Raw genomic sequence first — 23,252 nt, forward strand, 5'->3', positions numbered from 1 at the left:
TGTCTGTATGATACCATTTTTTACTTGCTGATAATGGTACAGAATGCAGACAGTTTTTAAGTATACTTAAAAACATGTTTACAACATTTATAAATTTGTAATGGTTGGGTTCAGATTTCTAAGTATGTCCTTTATCTCAAACTTATTAACTATGTTGTTCAAATCTTCTTCCTTCTCATTAACTTTAGGTCTGTTTAACTTAACTAAGATCTTAAACTCTCTATGGTATTCTCCTTGTCCTTTTGATAATTCTGTATCATATTTTCAGGTTATTTGAAGACATAATATCTAAAAAATTCCCTAACCTGGGAAAGGTCCAAGAAGTAGAAGAGAGACCCATATAAGATCAACCCAAAGAGGACCACACCAAGACACACTGTAATTAAAATGGAAAAAATCAGAAATAAATAGAGAATATTAAAAGCAACAAGGGAAAAGCAACAAATTGCGTTCAAGGGAACACCCATTCAGCAACCAGCTGACTTTTCAGCACAAATTCTGCTGGCTAGAAGACAATGGCATGATATAACTGTGAGTAATGAAAGGGAAAAACCTAGAGCCAAGAGTACTCTACCCACCAAGGCTTTCATTCAGATTTGATGGAAAGATAAAAAATTTTGCGGACAAGCAAAAGCTGAGATCAGCTTCATCAAACCAGTGTTATAAGAAATGTTTAAGGTACTTCTCTAAGTAAAAAAGAAGAGGCCACAACTGGAAACATGAAAACTATAAAAGAAAATCTCACTGGTAAAGGCAAATATAAAGAAATTAATACATACAAAGGTAGAAGGAAGGTTAAAAGATAAAAGTAGTCAAATCATCTTTATCCCTAATAAGTAATTAAGGTACACAAAACAAAATGATGTAAAATATCATTCAAAAACAGTAACTGTAGGGGGAGGGGAGCAAAAAGGCTGGGGTATTAAAAATGAATTTGAAATTAAGAGATCAGCAAGTTAAAATAACTAGGCATACATACACATACCTCATGATAACCACATATCAAAGGATACATAAACAAAAAGAGAAAATAATCCAAACATAAAGACAGTCATCACATCACAAAGAGAAACAAAGAAGTAACAGTAAAGAACTATAAAAACAACTCCAAACAACTAACAAAATGGCAATAAATACATTTCTATCAACAATTAGTTGATACACACTGAGTCAAAGTGAGAGGATGAAAAAGGTACTTCATGCAAATAGAAACCAAAGGAAAGCTGGAGTAGCAATACTTATATCAGACAAAATAAATTTTAAAACAAAGACTGTAGCAAGAGACAAAGAAGGACATCACACAATAATCAAGGGATCAATCCAAGAATAATATATAATATTATAAATATATATGTATCCAACATAGAAGCCATCTATATACATAAAATATTAAGTCACACACAAAGGGAGAAATTGACAGTAACAAATATGTACAAGAACTATATAAAGAAAACCACAAAACTGATGAAAGAAATCAAACAACTGAATAAATGGAGAGAGATCCCATGTCCACAGACAAAAACTCAATATTGTTAAGTTGTCAGTTCTTTCCAAGTTTATAGATTCAATGTAATCCTAATCAAAATCCCACAATATCTCATGGGTATCGATAAACTGATTCTTAAGTTTATATAGAAAGTAAAGGACACCGATTAGCCAATTCAGTAGTAAAAAAAAAAAAAAAAATTGGAGAACTGATACTACCAACCTCAAGAATTACTATAAAGCTACAATAACAAGACAGTTTGATAATGAACACAAATAGACAGATCAGTCGAACAGAATAGATCGCCCAGAAATAGGCCCATACAAACAAAAGTCAACTCATCTTTGATAATGAAACAAAAGTAATCAAATGCAGAAAGAACTGTCTTCAAAAAATGACAGCAGAACAACTGAACAACTACATGCAGAGAAAGAATCTAGAAACAGACCTTTCATTTTTCACAAAAATGAACTCAAAATAGGTCATTTAATTTCACATTTCTCTTACTTTAAAAAACTATTCAGTAGATGGCACCAGACACCCTCTAGAATAAGGAATTACAGAGGTACTACTCATAATGCTTAGTTCTGATGTTAATACATGCTTTGAGATTCCATTTATTTATTAATGAATATTATGACTTATGCTTTTGAAAAACATGTTGCTGCTGCTGCTGCTAAGTCGCTTTAGTCATGTCCGACTCTGTGCGACCCCATAGACGGCAGCCCATCAGGCTCCCCCATCCCTGGGATTCTCCAGGCAAGAACACGGGAGTGGGTTGCCATTGCCTTCTCCAATGCATGAAAGTGAAAAGTCAAAGTGAAGTCGCTCAGTCGTGTCCGACTCTTAGTGGCCCCATGGACTGCAGCCCACCAGGGTCCTCTGTCCATGGGATTTTCCAGTCAAGAGTACTGGAGTGGAGTGCCATTGCCTTCTCCAGAAAAACATGTTACAGACAACTAAATTTAGACGCAAATCATATTATTCCATAAGTAGGTAAGTAATCATGAAAATCCAGGGATGCAGATCTGACAAATTAAGGAACAATAGTAGTCCTACACTACAGGCAGATTTTTAAAAGTGCTATATTAAGCCATTTAAAAACCAAATTCAAATTCACATTTTGACAACTACATAGCACATCCATTTGACACTTCTTGACTACTAAGAGCAAGTGTCTCATTGGGAAACTGTTTTTCTCTGTAGACAAAGCTGTCACTAAACATCCATCAAGGCACTTAAAAATTCATTTTCTCCTCAACCTGGGACAGAAAAAAACTATTCTATTACGTCTTCCTAAAATGCAGAGGATGAAAACATGTTAACTACCTACCAAGGAACTACTGCTGTCCACCCCTCTGGGATTCAACCTGACATACTCAAATTGCAGTTTTACAGAGAACAAATGATGTAGCCCTAACTTCTAAAAAATAATCTCTTCCCTTATCTTCTTAATTTATATCACATTAAAGTGATCCTATACAGGTGCTAGGGAATTATGTATTTTACCTATTGCTGCTTAGTGGCTCAGTCATGTCCGACTCTTTGTGACCTCATGGACTGTAGCCCACCAGGATCCTTTGTCCTTGGGGATTCTCCAGGCAAGAATACTGGAGTGGATTGCCATGCCCTCCTCCAGGAGATCTTCCTAATCCAGGGATCCAAACCAGGTCTCCCACACTGCAGACGGATTCTTTACCGTCTGAGCCACCAGGGACGCCCTATTAATAGAGACCAAATACCATATACTGCTGCTTTGGTGGAGACAGGACAGAAGGAGTAGAATAAAGGAGAAAATCAAAGAGGTATCTGAAAAGTGAAATGTGTTATTTTTCCAAATTAAGAACTCAATGCTTGGAAAACAAATTATCAACTAGGCAGCATGTGGCTGAAATAGTAATAAAAACAAATAAATTAACTTTTAATTATCATTAAAGAGTTCTGCACAATAGAGAATTGTTATTTAACATTTATTTCCAATTAAAAAAATCTACTCAGTGTCCTGAACAAATTAATTAAAATTTTAGAACGTAACTGTAGTTGCAGAACAACAGAAATGGAATGAAATTAAGTCTAGATATACACACACACACACACACACCCCCACACACATACACATACACAGAGTAAATGAAAACCAATCTTGGAAGTGAATCCCCTGAAAGTCCATTATATACTACTAGGTAATATAAAAGCATGGCCACTGATTGATCTCTGATTTGTCCATAAAATATATGTGTTAATCTTCTGGGCATTGAACAATATATAGCATAGTGATTTCCAATCTTTCATATTGTAATTACCTATTTATTTAAAAGATATGCAAATAAGAGGTAAGGTGCTCTGCCAAATTTTATGAAGAAAAAGTAGTATCAATTTGAAACTATTACAAAGGAATTTTTTCTTTAGTTTACAGTCTGATTTCAAGTAAATATATGACTTTTCTGATTTTTTAAAATGTCAAAAACAGCTTTTGTATATTTTGCCAACTTTCAGGACTATTAGACTTCAGGATCTGTTAACACAAGATGAGACAAAATCTAATCCAACTGCATAATTTTACAGAGAAGAGAGCAAATTTTTTACATTATTTTTAATCATTTCATAATCCATTATATAAATTTTGTAATAGTTCATAATTTATATATAGGGTTAAGAATTTATAAAATGACACATTCTGTATGCCTTTTAATCCCTCTGAACAATTTAAGAGTATTCATCCTCCTTTTACGCTGGGTATCCAATTCCTTGCACCTATTCTTTAGTACCAAACAGAGTGTTCTGGGATAACATTCTAACCATTTTAAAGTTTCCAGAGAAATTTTGCCAACACTCTATTACAACTTTTCATCACAGGCTGTTAACGTTGCCACTGTTAGACATATTTCAACAAAACAAGTTCTTGCATCCATACTATAAAAACAACTGGAAAAAAACATTTTAGAAGAGGGGTCTGTTAATAAATGTTCTGCAATCACTGAACTATTAACATATTATTAGGAAAGATAATTCCTTAATATAAAGAGTAGTATTAACATATGTAACTTTCTAAAACATTTGTAAGAAAAGAATGTAAGAAGAACATGGGATAACTGAACTGCTCAATTTTTTAAAAAAACACCTGATTTTCATTAATAATTTAATCCTTACTTTACTGAAAATCTATCACAAGAGGCAATAAATGGAATTACATTACAGACTTAAATTTCTCCTTTTCTTCATCACTCTCCAGTTATCACACTTACCAAGTATGACACCTAGAATATTAGTAGAAAAACAGCAGCATATACACTCACCTCCCCAACTGTACCCAAGAGGTACAGTTAAAAACTATATAAGAAGAAAATCCCTAAGTCATTATAATAATTATTAATTGATAAAACTAGTCACATTTTTTTAAAATAAAAAGAGGAACTTAAGAGTGAAAAAGTAGAACAAAGTCAAAGTCCAGTTCAGTTCAGTCAGTCAGTTGTGTCCAACTTTTGTGACCCCATGGACTGCAGCACGCCAGGCTTCCCTGTCCAGCACCAATTCCTGGAGCCTGCTCAAACTCATGTCCATCGAGTCAGTGATGCCATCCAACCATCTCCTCCTCTGTGGTCCCCTTCTCCTTCTGCCTTCAATTTTTCCCAGCATCTGGGTCTTTTCTAATGAGTCAGTTCTTCACATCAGGTGGCAAAGTACTGGAGTTTCAGCATCAGTCTTTCCAATGACTGTTCGGGACTGATTGCCTTTAGGATTGACTGGTTGGATCTCCTTGCAGTTCAAGGGACTCTCAAGAGTCTTCTCCAACACCACAGTTCAAAAGCATTAATTCTTCTGCACTCAACTTTCTTTATAGTCCAACTTTCACATCCATACATGACCACTGGAAAAACCACAGCCTTGACTAGGCGGACCTTTGTTAGCAAAGTAATGTGTCTGCTTTTTAATATGCTGTCTAGGTTGGTCATAGCTTTTGTTCCAAGGAGCAAGTACCTTAATTTCATGGCTGCAGTCACCATCTGCAGTAATTTTGAAGTCCCCCAAAATAAAGTCTGTGACTGTTTCCATTGTTTCCCCATCTATTTGCCGTGAAGTGATGGGACCCGATGCCATAATGTTCGTTTTTTGAATGAGTTTTAAGCCAGTTTTTTACTCTTTCATCAAGATGCTCTTTAGTTCCTCTTCGCTTTCTGCAATAAGGGTGGTGTCATCTGCATATCTGAGGTAATTGATATTTCTCCCAGTAATCTTGATTCCAGCTTATGCTTCCATCCAGCCCGGCATTTCTCATGATGTACTCTGCATATAAGTTAAATAAGCAGGTTGACAATATACAGCCTTGACTTACCCCTTGCTCAATTTGGAACCAGTTTGTTGTTCCATGCCTGGTTCTAACTGTTGCTTCTTGATCTGCATACAGATTTCTCAAGAGGTCTAGTATTCCTATCTCTTGAGGAATTTCCCACAGTTTATTGTGATCTACACAGTAAAGGCTTTGGCATAATTAATAAAGCGCAAGTAGATGTTTCTCTGGAACTCTCTTGCTTTTTCGATGATCCAACGGATATTGGCAATTTGTTCTCTAGTTCCTCTGCCTTTTCTAAAACCAGCTTGAACATCTGGAAGTTCACAGTTCATGTACTGTTGGAAGCCTGGCTTGGAGAACTCTGAGCAGTACTTTGCTAGCGTGTGTAATAAGTGCAATTTTGCGGTAGTATGAATATTCTTCAGCATTGACATTCTTTGAGAGTGGAATGAAACTGACCTTTTCCAGTCCTGTGGCCACTGCTGAGTTTTCCAAATTTGCTGGCATATTGAGTGCAGCACTTTCACAGCATCATCTTTTAGGATCTGAAATACCTCCACTAGAATTCCATCACCTCCACTAGCTTTGTTCATAGTGATGCTTCCTAAGGCCCACTTCACATTCCAGGATGTCTGGCTCTAGGTGAGTGATCACACCATTGTGATTATCTGGGTCATGAAGACTTTTTTTGTAGTTGTTCTGTTTATTCTTGCCAACTCTTCTGAATCCGGTCTAGTTTAATATCCAACATAGAAGCAGACAGGAGAGTCATTTGACCTGGGCCTCACATTTGCAAATTTCCTATGTATTTATGATTTTAGTATCATCTTCAAATGAGTTATATATTCATATGTGACAGAATTAAAAAAAATAAAAGTCCTATAACTTCAAATTTCCATTGCTCTACTAGACTTCCTGGATATCACAAATTAATACCTTTTGTATATCTACTAATGACCTCGTGAATACAATTTTATTTCATTTTGTAAATGCATTCAGAGCTTAATTTGTTATACAAAACATTTAAAGTATATAACACTTTGTAAAGCACACTTTAAAAATGTAAATTGCCAATCTTAAGTTTTCAGAGATCCTCTTTTATTATTCATAGTTTTCTTAGTCTTAATGTAGTTTCACCTATGTGTCTAGTTAATTTAGCCATCACATGGAGAATGGGCTTTCCATGTGGTGCTAGTGGTAAAGAACCCGCCTGGCAATGCAGGAGACATAAGAGACACAGGTTCAATCCTTGGGTCAGGAAGATCCCCTGGAGAAGGAATGGCAACCCACTCCAGTATTTTTGCTGGAGAATCGCATGGATGGATGAACCTGGCAGGCTGCAGTCCATAGGATCACAAAGAATTGGACACGACTGAAGCAACTTAGCATACACACATGGAGGATATCAAAACTATGTCATCTTCCTCACATGGCTGAACAAATTAGGAGGCATAAAGGCACTCCAACAAGGTGACAATCCTATTAAACAAACACAAAACATTACTAATGATCTTATAAAAGACTTGTATATAGAATTTACAAAGAACACATACAAATCAGCAGTAGAAAGCAAACAACCCAACTAAAAAACAGGCAAAAATTGAACAGATCTCTAAAAAAGATCTACCAATTGCCTATAAGAACTTGAAAAAGCACTCAACATTATTAATCATTAGGAAAATGCAATTTAAAGCAAAATGAGATACCATTTCACGCCTACTAGATTAACTAGTAACAAAGACAAGTAACAGTAAGTTGCTGACAGAGATGTGGAGTAACTAGAACTCTCATGCATTTCCAATGAGTTTGCAAAAGGACAAATTTGGGAGACTGATTTGTCACTTTCTAATATATTTTAAATAAATATTGATGCTATGACCCAACAATTTTACTCTTACAGATTTTCCCAAGAGAAATGAAACAGATGTCCAAAAAGTATAAGAATGTTCACAACAGCCTTATTAATAATTCCTAGTGATTTATTAATAACTGCTTTCAGAGGAGGTCATAAGAAAGAACAAAGAATCAAAAATGATTCTTGTATTTTAATTCAGAGTGAGTGGGAAGGTTTAAATGGCACTAATTAATGAAGCACATAAGAAAATGAGCAAACTTACAAAGGAAAATAAGTTTATATCTACTAAACTTATAATACCTCCCATAATAAACATGTGGAGATGTCTAGAAAACAGCATGAAACTTGGAGGCTGTGGCTTACATAAACAGAAGTTAAGAGTTGAAGCCAAGAGAGTGGGTGAGTTATTTTGGGGGAGGGGGAGGTCGAGGAAATACATGTATATACATAAATACACATATGTATGCATATATGAATTCTAAGGACGTAGTCCTTAAGGTATAACCTTCTGGGGGCTTTAAGAAGATCAAATAGTAAAGAGGTAGACAGAATTCTTAACTCTTTTTATGCAAGAACGCCTTTGGCAATGTGGTGAAGACTATGGTTTCCTTCTCAGAATCATGTCTTTTAAAACATTTTTTGGATTTTTTTTATTATGATCATTTTTTCCCCTCACTTAATCACAGAATCATATTTTAAAAGCACAAATCTGTAGGATTACAAAAGAAACCAACTATACTAAATACAATTTAGAAAATTTTTAAGTTGAGATACAGTAATATATTTACCCCTTCTTAATGCATTAAAATAGGCTTCCCTGGTGGCTCAATGGTAAAGAATCCTCCTGCCAATGCAGGAGACACAAGTTCAATCCCTGGGTCAGGAAGATCCTCTGAAGAAGGAAATGGCAACTCCAATATTCTTGCCTGCAAAATCCCATGGACCGAGGAGCCTGGTAGGCTATAGTCCATGCAGTCTCAAAAGAGTTGAATATGAATGACTTAGTGACTGGACAGCAACAATGCATTAAAATATAAGATCTGGTAGTTAAGTCTAATATTTACCATAATTTCAAAGTAGCAAGAATATAAACAATAATTTATGTGATATGATTTTTATTCCTAGAACAGATATTATTACTACTACTGTTGTTTGTTACCAACATCTATCTTTGAAGGAAATGCTAAATTTCAGCTATGCTGTGCTATGCTTGGTCACTCAACTCTCTGCGACCCCATGGACTTTATACCACCAGGCTCCATTGTCCATAGGGATTCTCCAGGCAAGAATACTGGAGTGGGTTGTAATACCCTCTGCCAGGGGATCATCCCAACCCAGGGAATGAACCCAGGTCTCCTGCATTGTGGGCAGATTCTTTACCACCTGAGTCACCAGGGAAGCCCTAAACTTTAGGAGGGGTTAGTGAAAATAAAGATGTCATTTTCCCCCCCTTTTCAAGTTCATGAATCCATGAAGTCCTATCCATGAACTTCTTGGGGAAATCCCTGGTTAAGAATCCATAAACTAGAAAGTAAAATTAAAGAGACATAAAAGCTTGATAAAAGTTTTCCAGTATCAGGGAAATTACAGCAGCAAAACAGTATATGCTAGTTTTAAACTGCAATGATAAAATACCATATCCTTTGCTTCATTTCTTACCACTGAGAGTGGATCAAGAGAGAAAGACTAAAGAACAGCATGTTAAGCAAAGTAAGGTAGAATAGATTCAGAGGTTTCTGAATATTTTCAGAGAATTAAAAGAAATTATAACTGTACTTAAACTTTAATTTTTAAAAATGTATCCCAACAGGAATCAGTTGATAACCACAGATTGCCAATACAATGTTCATTCTATCTTTCACATTCCATTCCCAACCTGCTTCATCCAGATTCTACTTCTTAAACCATCTACTGATATATTCTGCAATGCAAGCCAGGGTCAGAACACATGAACAATAATGGTACAAGGCTTTTAGTCAGCCTAACTGCTACCCTAGAGAGAGCATTATATTGACATGAAGGGTAAACCATTTTCCTCTTAGACGGATGCAGTCAGGCTACCCTAGATACATTATCTTAATGCTTATATCTCTACACAATAGTCTGTGTTGCGGTGAAAATTTGAAATTATTTAGAACGCTTAGTAATTTCTATGACAGACTTTTTTTCTTCCTCAACAGCTATAGCACTTGCTATTAAGTACTATTAATCTCTGACTCAACAAAGTATTGATAATTGTTCAGATAATATCTTATTCCTATCACAGGCACTTTCAACAGAGTTTAGAAGTTACTGTCTGGAGGCTATTCAGTTCAGTTCAGTGGCTCAGTCGTGTCTGACCTTTTGCAACACCATGAATCGCAGCACGCCAGGCCTCCCTGTCCATCACCAACTCCCGGAGTTCACTCAGACTCACATCCATCGAGTCAGTGACGCCATCCAGCCATCTCATCCTCTGTTGTCCCCTTCTCCTCCTGCCCCCAATCCCTCCCACCATCAGAGTCTTTTCCAATGAGTCAACTTTTCGCATGAGGAGGCCAAAGTACTGGAGTTTCAGCTTTACTGTAGAAGAATTATGGCTAGTGCTCCACAAGTGTTTGTAGAACATATCCAGTTGTAGAAAATACCCACTATAACCAATGTGGCATTCAGAAAGATACAAAAATCTTCAAAGAAGCTTTTAGGTCTGCTAAAGTTAAGGCATTCCTGGGAACAAACAGAAACGAAAGTCTTGAAAATCAGATTCCCTACCAAAGAAACTCTAATACTTGAACAACATAGTGAAGTCCAAATAAGGCTGTAAAAATTCTATTCTAAATGAGTTAAGTTTGATACGGGTTACTGTAGGATTTAAATGTATTCTTTTCTGGACATGACAAGATAATAAAGTAGGATACAGTGGAGACAGAATAAAACAGTTCATATGCTCTTGATTCTCTTCTCCACTTTAACCTCCTATACTCTACTCATGAATGTTGAAATTGAAGGCCAAATAAGCCTCAAGATATTCTTCCAAGAAATATACAATCTTTACATTGTATCCTTCCATACTGGATCACTAACTTCTAGAGAACAGAAAATATTCTTTCTCTGTGTCTCTTTTATTAACCTTAACTAGTATTATATCCACTGTATTCTACTATATAACATGCCACTGTACTCCCTGAGACTAAGAACTGTATCTTATTCATTTACCTATTCAAGGATCTACAATGGTACCACAACAATGTAACTCAATAAATTTCATAAATAAATGATTTCCACATTTCAAGCTAATATTTTTTGTTATAATTTTTTACAGGGCACAGAAAAACAAGAAAGAGAAAACATTTGTTTATTCTTTTACACGTAACACAAAGGTTTCTAAACAGTCACTGAAAGGAAATAATAAAGTGACTTTTTCCCCCCTAGAAGTCTTATGAGTTAGCTGGTTCAAAGACAGGCAAGAATGTAGATTTAGACATTGCTTATGTTGTTTTCATTCTGGTTTACTATGTCACTACTGAACATGCACTGCAAAGGATAAATATAAAATCAAGGATCAGGTAAGTGGACACGGGATGGGCTTCCTGAAGCTTCTCTTTTTTCCACAGATTTGATGGTCTCAACTTCCCGCATAAAATGGGAATCCACCAGGCCAGAGGAACATTCAGAATACATAACCATAGCACTTCTGCCTTTTTCAATGTTTTTGGAGGGGTGGGGGTGGGTGGGTGGGTAAGGAAGATAGAAACATGTTATCATGGAATTCATGCTATTATCATAAGAGGAAACTCTCGCTGTACCCCAGTTGTACTTCCAAGTTTCGTTTCTTAAAGACTAAATGAGGCATTAGTAAAAGTCATGGCCTATCATAGCTTAATGTAGACATTTAATCCCTTTGCCCCTCCTTACTCTTCCTGCTCCTCCTATTTTTTGCCTCTTTAAAGCCATAGTCTGACCACAATATCTGTGAATCTCTTAGCGTCATTAAAGCGAAAGTCCAACTCTCCTGTGACTACAATTTTACCTATGAGACTTTTTAGCAATTAAATGTTCTTTGTTACGTTCAGCTCACCACTTTCGGACTTTGGAAGAATCAGTTAATCTCTAAAATATACCATTAGAGCAGAGTTGTTCACATTTTGTTGGATATTCACTCATCAATCAACTAAACTGAGAATGCACCTTAAAATATGTATATTATTTATAAATTACATCGTCACATTATTACGTGCCAAACATCTCAAAGCACAGAATATACTTAGAGGAGGGTTCATCGTTGACAGAATCTTTAAATGCCAACTTATCTATTTTACAGAGTTAATTCAGATAAAATTACACAGTAGAATATGTACATCCATTTAACTGGGCCATACAAACTACAATATATCACAACACTCAGAATGAAAAACCAAAGAATAAGGGTTCCATTATCAATCTCTCCTTGTCTGAAGGACTGAGCTCTCACTCTTCTCCCAAAACACTAGGTCTCCTTTATATGGCAAGGGACTTCTGATACAAAGCTCAAATAAGAGTGTGACTGTTAGTCCATCCATCAAAAATTAGTAAAGGTTATTTATTTTTATTATGCTTTAAAAATATTTTAAACTTTAAAAATAGTTTTAGACTACAAAAAAGCTTCAAAAGCAGTACAAAATGCCCTGTAAATTCTTTTCCCAGCTTTTTCTTAATGTTAACATCCTATATAACCAATTATCAAAACACAGAAGTTAGTATCAGTACAATATTATTAACTGTAGATTTTATTTGGAATTCATCAGTTTTTCCATTAGAGTCCCCTTTCTATTCCAAAATCCAATCCAGGATCCCACAATGCATTTAATTATTCTGTTAGCTTCAGTTGAGTTCATTTCAGTCGCTCAGTCATGTCCAACTCTTTGCGACCCCATGAATCACAGCATGCCAGGCCTCCCTGTCCATCACCAACTCCCAGAGTTCACCCAGACTCACGTCCATAGAGACAGTGATGCCATCCAGCCATCTCATCTTCTGTCATCCCCTTCTCCTCCTGCCCCCAATCCCTCCCAGCATCAGAGTCTTTTCCAACGAGTCAACTCTTTGCATGAGGTGGCCAAAGTACTGGAGTTTCAGCTTTAGCATCATTCCTTCCAAAGAAATCCCAGGGCTGATCTCCTTCAGAATGGACTGGTTGGATCTCCTTGCAGTCCAAGGGACTCTCAAGAGTCTTCTCCAACACCACAGTTCAAAAGCATCAATTCTTCGGCACTCAGCCTTCTTTACAGTTCAACTCTCACATCCATACATGACCACTGGAAAAACCATAGCCTTGACTAGATGGACCTTTGTTGGCAGAGAAATGTCTCTGCTTTTGAATATGCTATCTAGGTTGGTCATAACTTTCCTTCCAAGGAGTAAGCGTCTTTTAATTTCATGGCTGCAGTCACCATCTGCAGTGATTTTGGAGCCCAAAAAAATAAAGTCTGACACTATTTCCACTGTTTCCCCACCTATTTCCCATGAAGTGACGGGACCAGATGCCATGATCTTTGTTTTCTGAATGTTGAGCTTTAAGCCAACTTTTTCACTCTCCACTTTCACTTTCAGCCTTAGTCTCCTCTAATCAGTGAAAGTTTTGCACTTTCTTTGTCTTTCATGATATTACACATTTTGGATGAGTACTGATCAGTTATTTGGGAGAATGGTCCTCAACATAGCTGATGCTTTCTCACGTTCAGTTCAGTTATGCATCTTTGGCAAGAATACTACAAAAAGGATGTGAATTTCTCAGTGCATCGTATCAGTGCACCACTAAGACTGGATGTTTTTTAAGACTGGTGATGCTACCCTGGAAATCTGCTGGGTTTCTGTATTGCAATGCTTCTCCTTCTCTCTTCATAATTAATACACTGGGGGAGATACTGTTAGAATGATATTCTGTTTCTCATCAAAATTTTGCCCACTCATTTTAGCACTCATTGCTGGATGCAATGATTGTCACTGTGGTGTTCTAAGGATGATTTTAATTTCCTGCATTCCTTACATTTTAAAATTGGAATTCTTTTGTAAGCTAGAGCTGTCCCTTCTTCATTTATATCAATGTGAAACAATGAATACTGATTTTACTCTATGGATTATACCCTTTTTTTTTTTCTCAAGTTGTTCCAGTTTTGACCATTAGCAGCTCTTTCAGGTTGGCTGGCACCTGTGTCCCACCAACTTACCTTTTATCGTGACTTCCTTACTTTCTGGCTTCTTGGGTGGCTCAGATGGTAAAGAATCTGCCTGCAATGCAGGAGACCCAAGTTCAATCCCTGGGTCGAGATGATCCCCTGGAGAAGGAAAAGGATACTCACTCCAGTATTCTGGCCTGGAGAATCCCTGGACAGAGGAGCCTGATAGGCTACAGTTCATGGTGTCACAAAGAGTCAGACATGACTGAGTGACTGAACACACTTTTGATTTCTGGTACCACACTTCAGTTCATTCAGTCACTCAGTTGTGTCCAACTCTTTGCGACTCCATGGACTGTTACATGCCAGGCCTCCCTGTCCATCACCAACTCCTGGAGTTTACTCAAACTCACGTCCATTGAGTCAGTGATGCCATCCAACCATCTCATCCTTTGTCATCCCCTCCTACTCCTGCCTTCAATCTTTCCCAGTATCAGGGTCTTTTCAAATGAGTCAGCTTTGCATCAGGTGGCCAAAGTACTGGAGTTTCAGCTTCAACATCAGTCCTTCCAATGAACTCCCAGGACTGATCTCCTTTAGGATGGACTGGTTGGATCTCCATGCAGTCCAAGGGACTCTCAAGAGTCTTCTCCAACACCACAGTTCAAACGCATCAATTCTTCAGTGCTCAGCTTTCTTTATAGTTCAACTCTCAAATCCATACGTGACTAATGGATAAACCATAGCCTTGACTAGATAGACCTTTGTTGGCAAAGTAATGTCTCTGCTTTTGAATATGCTGTCTAGGTTGGTCATAACTTTTCTTCCAAGTAGTAACCATCTTTTAATTTCATGGCTGCAGTCACCATAAACAGTGATTTTGGAGCCCCCCAAAATAAAGTCTGCCACTGTTTCCACTGTTTCCCCATCTATCTGTCATGAAGTGATGGGACTGGATGCCATGATCTTAGTTTTCTGAATGTTGAGCTTTAAGCCAACTTCTTTACTCTCCTCTTTCACTTTCATCAAGAGGCTCTTTAGTTCTTGAGTGATCTGCATATCTGAGGTTAACTGATATTTCTCCTGGCAATCTTGATTCCAGCTTGTGCTTCATCCAGTCCAGCATTTCTCATGATGTACTCTGCATAGAAGTTAAATAAGCAGGGTGACAATATACAGTCTTGACATACTCCTTTTCCTATTTGGAACCAGTCTGTTGTTCCATGTCCAGTTCTAACTGTTGCTTCCTGACCTGCATAGAGATTTCTCAAGAGGCAGGTCAGGTGGTCTGGTATTCCCATCTCTTTCAGAATTTTCCACAGTTTATTGTGATCCACACAGTCAAAGATTTGGCATAGTCAAGAAAGCAGAAATAGATGTTTTTTCTGGAACTCTCTTGCTTTTTCTATGATCCAGCGGATGCTGGCAATCTGACCTCTGGTTCCTCTGCCTTTTCTAAAACCACCTTGAACATCTAGAAGTTCACGGTTCACGTATTGCTGAAGCCTGGCTTGGAGAATTTTGAGCATTGCTTTGCTAGCGTGTAAAATGAGTGCGATTGTGCAGTAGTTTGAGCATTCTTTGGCATGCCTTTTTTGGGACTGGAATGAAAACTGACCTTTTCCAGTCCTGTGGCCACTGCTGAGTTTTCCAAATTTGCTGGCATATTGAGTGCAGCACTTTCATAGCATCATCTTTTAGGATCTGAAATAGCTCAACCAGAATTCCATCACCTCCACTCGACTTTACATTCCAGGATGTCTGGAATTCTGGTACCACAAGATGCTCCAAATTCATTTTATATTTTCCCAACCCCAGCCATGGAAGCAACCACTTCTCCACGGAGCCTTGGTTCTCTTGACTGAAAAAGTCTTATTTTATTAAGGACTTATATCAATGTAAATAGAATTCCTGCACTTCAGGAGATCATCTTACTTAATCCCCGACTACATGCACAGATGATTTTGGACAGCACCATTTTACAGCACTGCTCCAATATGGTTTTTTTGTTGTTCTAACAAAATATTCAACAACAATAAAGGAATGCTCTCTACTAATAGTCTAAAACATTTCCAGGTTTAACAAGGATTGAGTCAAAGAAATGGATGCAACCGCAAAAATCACAGACTTGTTATAGTTTTATTTCTATAACCTTCCAGACACATATAAGGCCTGGAACCCTGGAACTTCAGTCACTCCAATAAACGACAATGCCAGAGGTACATAAACATACTCTAATCTAGGTAGGCACTGACCATTACTCCACCAAAGAGTGTTTCTTTTACAAATAAACCTCAGCAACAACAACCACTACTGCCAGAATAATAAGTATGCTTTTTAGAAAAACAAACATAAAGTAAAAAAATAACCAGCATTTAATATAGGCTCACAGATGGTTTTGTAGAATTTGAGTATTTTAAATTGAAAAGTGAAATATGTACAAAGTAAATCAGGAGCCACTAGGCCATAACATGCCCAAATAATACCAGAAGTTCAAATAATACTAGACTATTAGAGCATATGATCAGACTCACAAGCATATATGGCTAGTATCATTGTTCCAATTGTTCATCAGAAACACTGGTAGCCTAACTTAGTATGTATGTTTAAGACAGGAGCAACCCTATGAGGGTCCACTTTAACATGTTGCTGGCTTAAATATAAATTTTCTTAAATACACATAAAAGTATTTTAACATTTCTAGCTACTATAATGTATACTCTTGATTGCGTAAGCTAAGTCGTTTTAGTCGTGTCTGACTCTTTGCCACCCTAAGGACTGTAGCCCACCAGGCTCCTCTGTCCATGGGATTCTCCAGCAAGAACACTCGAGTGAGTTGCCATGCCCATATGAATCTAAAGAAGTAAAAAGTAAGCTAAAATAATAAGTAGTTCCCAAATAATTTATATTTTTCTCTAGAAAATGTGACCTATCATTACACAAAATACAAGATTTTCACTGTTATTAGTTAATATTTTAAAATCCGCTTTGGTCCTCTAACCAATCAGAACATGGATGGAATAAGAAAAATGGCTAACAAGAATAACCAACTTTTCAAACTATCCAGACTGAAATTTTACTTCAAAGTGTCTCAAATGATTATTAAGACTGGTTGGTATATATGCCTGTAAAATAATTTCTCTCAAACATTCTTTTAACTTTGTTTCATTTCCTTAATGCTACATAAGCTAACAAAATATATCAACACATTTTAGCAAAAACTTTCCATTTTATCAAATAAGAAATTGAAGCACAAAAGTGACTTTTTTTGTATAAAATAAACATTATAATTTGTATTTTATTTACCTAACCATTTTACTCCCCTAAAGTATCCAAAGAATACTACATTTACTGCTGACAGTTCTTAAGTATTGCTGCTAAGTCACTTCAGTTGTGTCTGACTGTGTGACCCCATAGACGGCAGCCCACCAGGCTCCCCTGTCCCTAGGATTCTCCAGGCAAGAACGCTGGAGTGGGTTGCCATTTCCTTCTCCAATGCATGAAAGTGAAAAGTGAAAATGAAGTCGCTCAGTCGTGTCCGACCCTCAGCGACCCCATGGACTGCAGCCTACCAGGCTCCTCCATCCATGGGATTCTCCAGGCAGGAGTACTGGAGTGGGGTGCCATTGCGTTTAAGTATTATCACTCACTTTTGAGACTGTTATAATTGATACCTGGAGAAGGAAATGGCAACCCCCTCGGGTGTTCTTGCCTGGAGAATCCCAGGGACAGGGGAGCCTGGTGGGCTGCCATCTCTGGGGTCGCACAGAGTCGGACACGACTGAAGCGACTTAGCAGCAGCAGCATGATTGATACCTTATACTTTGATGTTAAGTTATTAATTCATGGGCTCCTAAGGGCAATTTTCTTCATGATTACAAAACTTGAGAACTAAATCCTTTGTGATCTTCCTTTTTTGACTTAGTGTAATTCCAAGTAATTGATGATACTGATAATAAATAATACTGAATAGCAGCATTAGTTTTAGATTATTGAGTCCTTACATTAATTTTTTCCTCCCACTCTTCCCCAAATTTGTTGCGGTATAACTGGTATACAAGAAAAACTACACATAATTAATGTCTAAAATTTGGTGAGTTTGGATGCCTTATCTCTTCAAGTCATCACAATAATCTTCTTAAGAATGCCAAAATTATTCCCATTATATAGAAATGGAGGCTTCCCTGGTGGCTCAGCTGGTAAACAATCTGCCTGCAAGGTGGGAGACCTGGGTTCAATCCTGGGTTGGGAAAATACTCTGGAGAAGGGAACAGCGACCCACTCCAGTATTCTGGCCTGGAGAATTGAATGGACTCTAGAGTCCATGGGGTTGCAAAGAGTCTGATGCAATTGAGAAATTTTCACTAGAGAAATGGAAACTAGTCTTAAAGAGGTTAAAAAGTTTGCCTAAGGTCACACAAGGCTGAAAAAGTAGTAGAACCAACTCTAGAATCCAGGTCTAACCCCAAATTTGACCTCAACTACTGTGCCATAGTATGATTAGAGAAAGTCATTTAGATGCCAGTCCCTCCTTTTCTTATACACTCAAACAAACAAAAATAGTGCAATCTGCCATAGGGCTACTCTTCCCTGGATGGCTATTATAAACATGGCACTAAGCTGGATGTTTCATTTACATGATATTAATTTGCACAATCCTAAAGGCAATCAACCCTGAACATTCATTGGAAGGACTAATGCTGAAGCTGAAGCTCCAATTCTTTGGCCACCTGACATGAAGAGCCAACTCGATGGAAAAGACCCTGATGCTGGCAAAGACTGAGGGCAAGAAGGGGGTGACAGAGAATGAGATGGTTGGATGGCATCACCGACTCAACTGACATGAGTTTGAGCAAACTCTGGGAGATAGTGAAGGACAGGGAAGCCTGGTATGCTGCACTCCATGAAGCCACAAAGAATTGGACATGACTTAGCGAATGAACAACAACAAATCTGCACAATGATGTAGTATCACCAAGTTATGTAATTGGCCTAATATCACAGTTATTTGATAAAAAAGAAACAAAACAAACAGGAAGCAACCCATCTAGATTTGATTCCATAGTACATGTTCTTTTTTCTACAAGAAGCTACTACTGAACACACACCATACCTACCAATGCTAAAACACTAAACTAGTATCTTTAATAAAACTATTTTTTAGTGGGTGAGGGCAGACAACAGAATATAAGGATCCACAATTATTATGCCTCTTGTGCACATGAGGAAACTAAGCCACATAAAATGATAAGTAGTTTACCAGAACTATATAGTGAATAAACGGTAGGGCAAGACTTTAGTCCATGTTTGATGGTAAAACTTATGTTTTGCCCTTTCCACTGATGATAGAAACATTTTAAAGACTTCATTCAAAACACTTAAGGGAGAACACACATACACACACACACACACGCACACGAATCTATATACAGAAAAGGCAGGGGATGATTGCTATGAAGTAATAGATCAGAGATCAGATCAGATCAGTCGCTCAGTCATGTCTGACTCTTTGTGACCCCATGAATCGCAGCATGCCGGGCCTCCCTGTCCATCACCAACTCCCAGAGTTCACCCAGACTCACGTCCATAGAGACAGTGATGCCATCCAGCCATCTCATCCTCTGTCGTCCCCTTCTCCTCCTGCCCCCAATCCCTCCCAGCATCAGAGTCTTTTCCAATGAGTCAACTCTTTGCATGAGGTGGCCAAAGTACTGGAGTTTCAGCTTTAGCATCATTCCTTCCAAAGAAATCCCAGGGCTGATCTTCTTCAAAATGGACTGGTTGGATCTCCTTGCAGTCCAAGGGACTCTCAAGAGTCTTCTCCAACACCACAGTTCAAAAGCATCAACTCTTCAGCACTCAGCCTTCTTTACAGTTCAACTCTCACATCCATACATGACCACAGGAAAAACCATAGCCTTGACTAGATGGACCTTTGTTGGCAAAGTAATGACTCTGCTTTTGAATATGCTATCTAGGTTGGTCATAATTTTCCTTCCAAGGAGTAAGCATCTTTTAATTTCATGGCTGTAGTCACCATTTGCAGTGATTTTGGAGCCCCCCAAAATAAAGTCTGACACTGTTTCCACTGTTTCCCCATCTATTTCCCATGAAGTGATGGGACCGGATGCCATGATCTTCGTTTTCTAAATGCTGAGCTTTAAAGCAACTTTTTCACTCTCCACTTTCACTTTCATCAAGAGGTTTTTTAGTTCCTCTTCACTTTCTGCCATAAAGGTGGTGTCATCTGCATATCTGAGGTTATTGATGTTTCTCCCGGCAATCTTGATTCCAGCTTGTGCTTCTTCCAGTCCAGCGTTTCTCATGATGTACTCTGCATATAAGTTAAATAAACAGGGTGACAATACACAGCCTTGACGTACTCCTTTTCCTATTTGGAACCAGTCTGTTGTTCCATGTCCAGTTCTAACTGTTGCTTCCTGACCTGCATACAAATTTCTCAAGAGGCAGATCAGGTGGTCTGGTATTCCCATCTCTTTCAGAATTTTCCACAGTTTATTGTGATCCACACAGTCAAAGGCTTTGGCAAAGTCAATAAAGCAGAAATAGATGTTTTTCTGGAACTCTCTTGCTTTTTCCATGATCCAGTGGATGTTGGCAATTTGATCTCTGGTTCCTCTGCCTTTTCTAAAACCAGCTTGAACATCAGGAAGTTCACGGTTCACATATTGCTGAAGTCTGGCTTGGAGAATTTTGAGCATTACTTTACTAGCATGTGAGATGAGTGCAATTGTGCGGTAGTTTGAGCATTCTTTGGCATTGCCTTTCTTTGGGATTGGAATGAAAACTGACCTTTTCCAGTCCTGTGGCCACTGCTGACTTTCCAAATTTGCTGGCATATTGAGTGCAGCACTTTCACAGCATCATCTGTCAGGATTTGGAATAGCTCAACTGGAATTCCATCACCTCCACTAGCTTTGTTCGTAGTGAGGCTTTCTCAGGCCCACTTGAGTTCACATTCCAGGGTGTCTGGCTCTAGATCAGTGATCACACCATCGTGATTATCTGGGTTGTGAAGATCTTTTTGTACAGTTCTTCTGTGTATTCTTGCCATCTCTTCTTAATATCTTCTGCTTCTGTTAGGTCCATACCATTTCTGTCCTTTATCGAGCCCATCTTTGCATGAAATGTTCCTTTGGTATCTCTGATTTTCTTGAAGAGACCTCTAGTCTTTCCCATTCTGTTGTTGTTCTCTATTTCTTTGCATTGATTGCTGAAGAAGGCTTTCTTATCTCTTCTTGCTATTCTTCGGAACTCTGCATTCAGATGTTTATATCTTTCCTTTTCTCCTTTGCTTTTCGCTTCTCTTCTTTTCACAGCTATTTGTAAGGCCTCCCCAGACAGCCATTTTGCTTTTTTGCATTTCTTTTCCATGGGGATGGTCTTGATCCCTGTCTCCTGTACAATGTCACGAACCTCATTCCATAGTTCATCAGGTACTCTATCTATCAGATCTAGGCCCTTAAATCTATTTCTCACTTCCACTGTGTAATCATAAGGGATTTGATTTAGGTCATACCTGAATGGTCTAGTGGTTTTCCCTACTTTCTTCAATTTAAGTCTGAATTTGGCAATAAGGGGTTCTTGGTCTGAGCCACAGTCAGCTCCTGGTCTTGTTTTTGCTGACTGTATAGAGCTTCTCCATCTTTGGCTGCAAAGAATATAATCAATCCGACTTCGGTGTTGACCATCTGGTGATGTCCATGTATAGAGTCTTCTCTTGTGTTGTTGGAAGAGGGTGTTTGTTATGACCAGTGCATTTTCTTGGCAAAACTCTATTAGTCTTTGCCCTGCTTCATTCCGTATTCCAAGGCCAAGTTTGCCTGTTACTCCAGGTGTTTCTTGACTTCCTACTTTTGCATTCCAGTCCCCTATAATGAAAAGGACATCTTTATTGGGTGTTAGTTCTAAAAGGTCTTGTAGGTCTTCATAGAATTGTTCAACTTCAGCTTCTTCAGCATTACTGGTTGGGGCATAGACTTGGATTACTGGTGGCTGCAAGCGGCGCGCTAAGCACAGCACAGAGGAGCTACCCCACGTCCGAGGTCAGGGGCAGAAGCCGGGAGAACCCCATGCCCGAAGGGCGGCGGCCAAGAGGCATTACCCCACGTCCGAGGTCAGGGGCAGCAAGGAGAGGAGTTACCCCACGTCTGAGGTCAGGGGCGGCAGGAGGGAGGAGCCACCCCATGCCCCTAAGCCCGAGGCCAGGCACGGCGGGCGGGAGGAACTACTCCGCACCCGCATGTCGGAGGCCAGGGGCTGCGGCCAGGAGGAGCAACCCCATGCCGGAGGCCAAGGGCAGTGGCCGGCAGGACCAACCCCACGTCCAAGGAGCTGTGGCTGCGTAAGCGCAGGAGGGCCTAGAGGAGCTATCCCACATTGAAGGTCAGGAAGGGCGGGGTGAGGAGATACCCCTTGTCCAAGGTAAGGAGCATTGGCTATGCTTTGCTGGAACAGCCTTGAAGAGATACCCCACATCCAAGGTAAGAGAAACCCAAGTAAGATGGTAGGTGTTGCAAGAGGGCATCAGAGGGCAAACACACTGAAACCATACTCACAGAAAACTAGTCAATCTAATCACACTAGGACCACAGCCTTGTCTAACTCAATGAAACTAAGCCATGCCCATGGGGCAACCCAAGATGGGCGGGTCTTGGTGGAGAGATCTGACAGAATGTGGTCCACTGGAGAAGGGAATGGCAAACCACTTCAGTATTCTTGCCTTGAGAACCCCATGAACAGTATGAAAAGGCAAAATGATAGGATACTGAAAGAGGAACTCCCTAGGTCAGTAGGTGCCCAATATGCTACTCGAGATCAGTGGAGAAATAACTCCAGAAAGAATGAAGGGATGGAGCCAAAGCAAAAAGAATACCCAGCTGTGGATGTGACTGGTGATAGAAGCAAGGTCCGATGCTGTAAAGAACAATATTGCATAGGAACCTGGAATGTCAGGTCCATGAATCAAGGCAAATTGGAAGTGGTCAAACAAGAGATGGCAAGAGTGAATGTCGACATTCTAGGAATCAGAGAACTGAAATGGACTGGAATGGGTGAATTTAACTCAGATGACCATTATATCTACTACTGTGGGCAGGAATCCCTCAGAAGAAATGGAGTGGCCATCATGGTCAAGAAAAGAGTCTGAAATGCAGTACTTGGATGCAATCTCAAAAACGACAGAATGATCTCTGTTCATTTCCAAGGCAAACCATTCAATGCAGTAATAACAAATCAGTAAGTTTTAATCAATAGAACAGTCTGAGCAAACTGTCAATATAATGTACAACTGCTCCTGCTGCTAAGTCGCTTCAGTCGTGTCCGACTCTGTGTGAACCCATAGACAGCAGCCCATTAGGCTCCCCTATCCCTGGGATTCTCCAGGGAAGAACACTGTAGTGGGTTGCCATTTCCTTCTCCAATGCATGAAAGTGAAAAGTGAAAGTGAAGTATTTTAGTCATGCC

At 38.8% G+C, this 23,252-nt stretch overlaps 1 protein-coding gene across 5 annotated transcripts in view; it reads right to left on the reverse strand.

The window, feature by feature from the left end:
* The window catches only part of LCORL (ligand dependent nuclear receptor corepressor like), a 173,747-nt gene that overhangs the window by 74,623 nt on the left and 75,872 nt on the right, over positions 1-23,252 (reverse strand). The window contains exon 5 of one of the 5 annotated variants that reach the window (XM_070372174.1): positions 13,818-13,925. The exons of the other annotated variants lie outside the window; for them this stretch is intronic. Coding sequence (XP_070228275.1) covers positions 13,818-13,925 — 108 coding nt within the window. The remainder of the gene's footprint in view (positions 1-13,817; positions 13,926-23,252) is intronic. 5 annotated transcript variants of the gene reach the window in all.

This window comes from Bos mutus, chromosome 6, assembly GCF_027580195.1.
Source record: "Bos mutus isolate GX-2022 chromosome 6, NWIPB_WYAK_1.1, whole genome shotgun sequence".
Classification (NCBI taxonomy): domain Eukaryota; kingdom Metazoa; phylum Chordata; class Mammalia; order Artiodactyla; family Bovidae; genus Bos; species Bos mutus.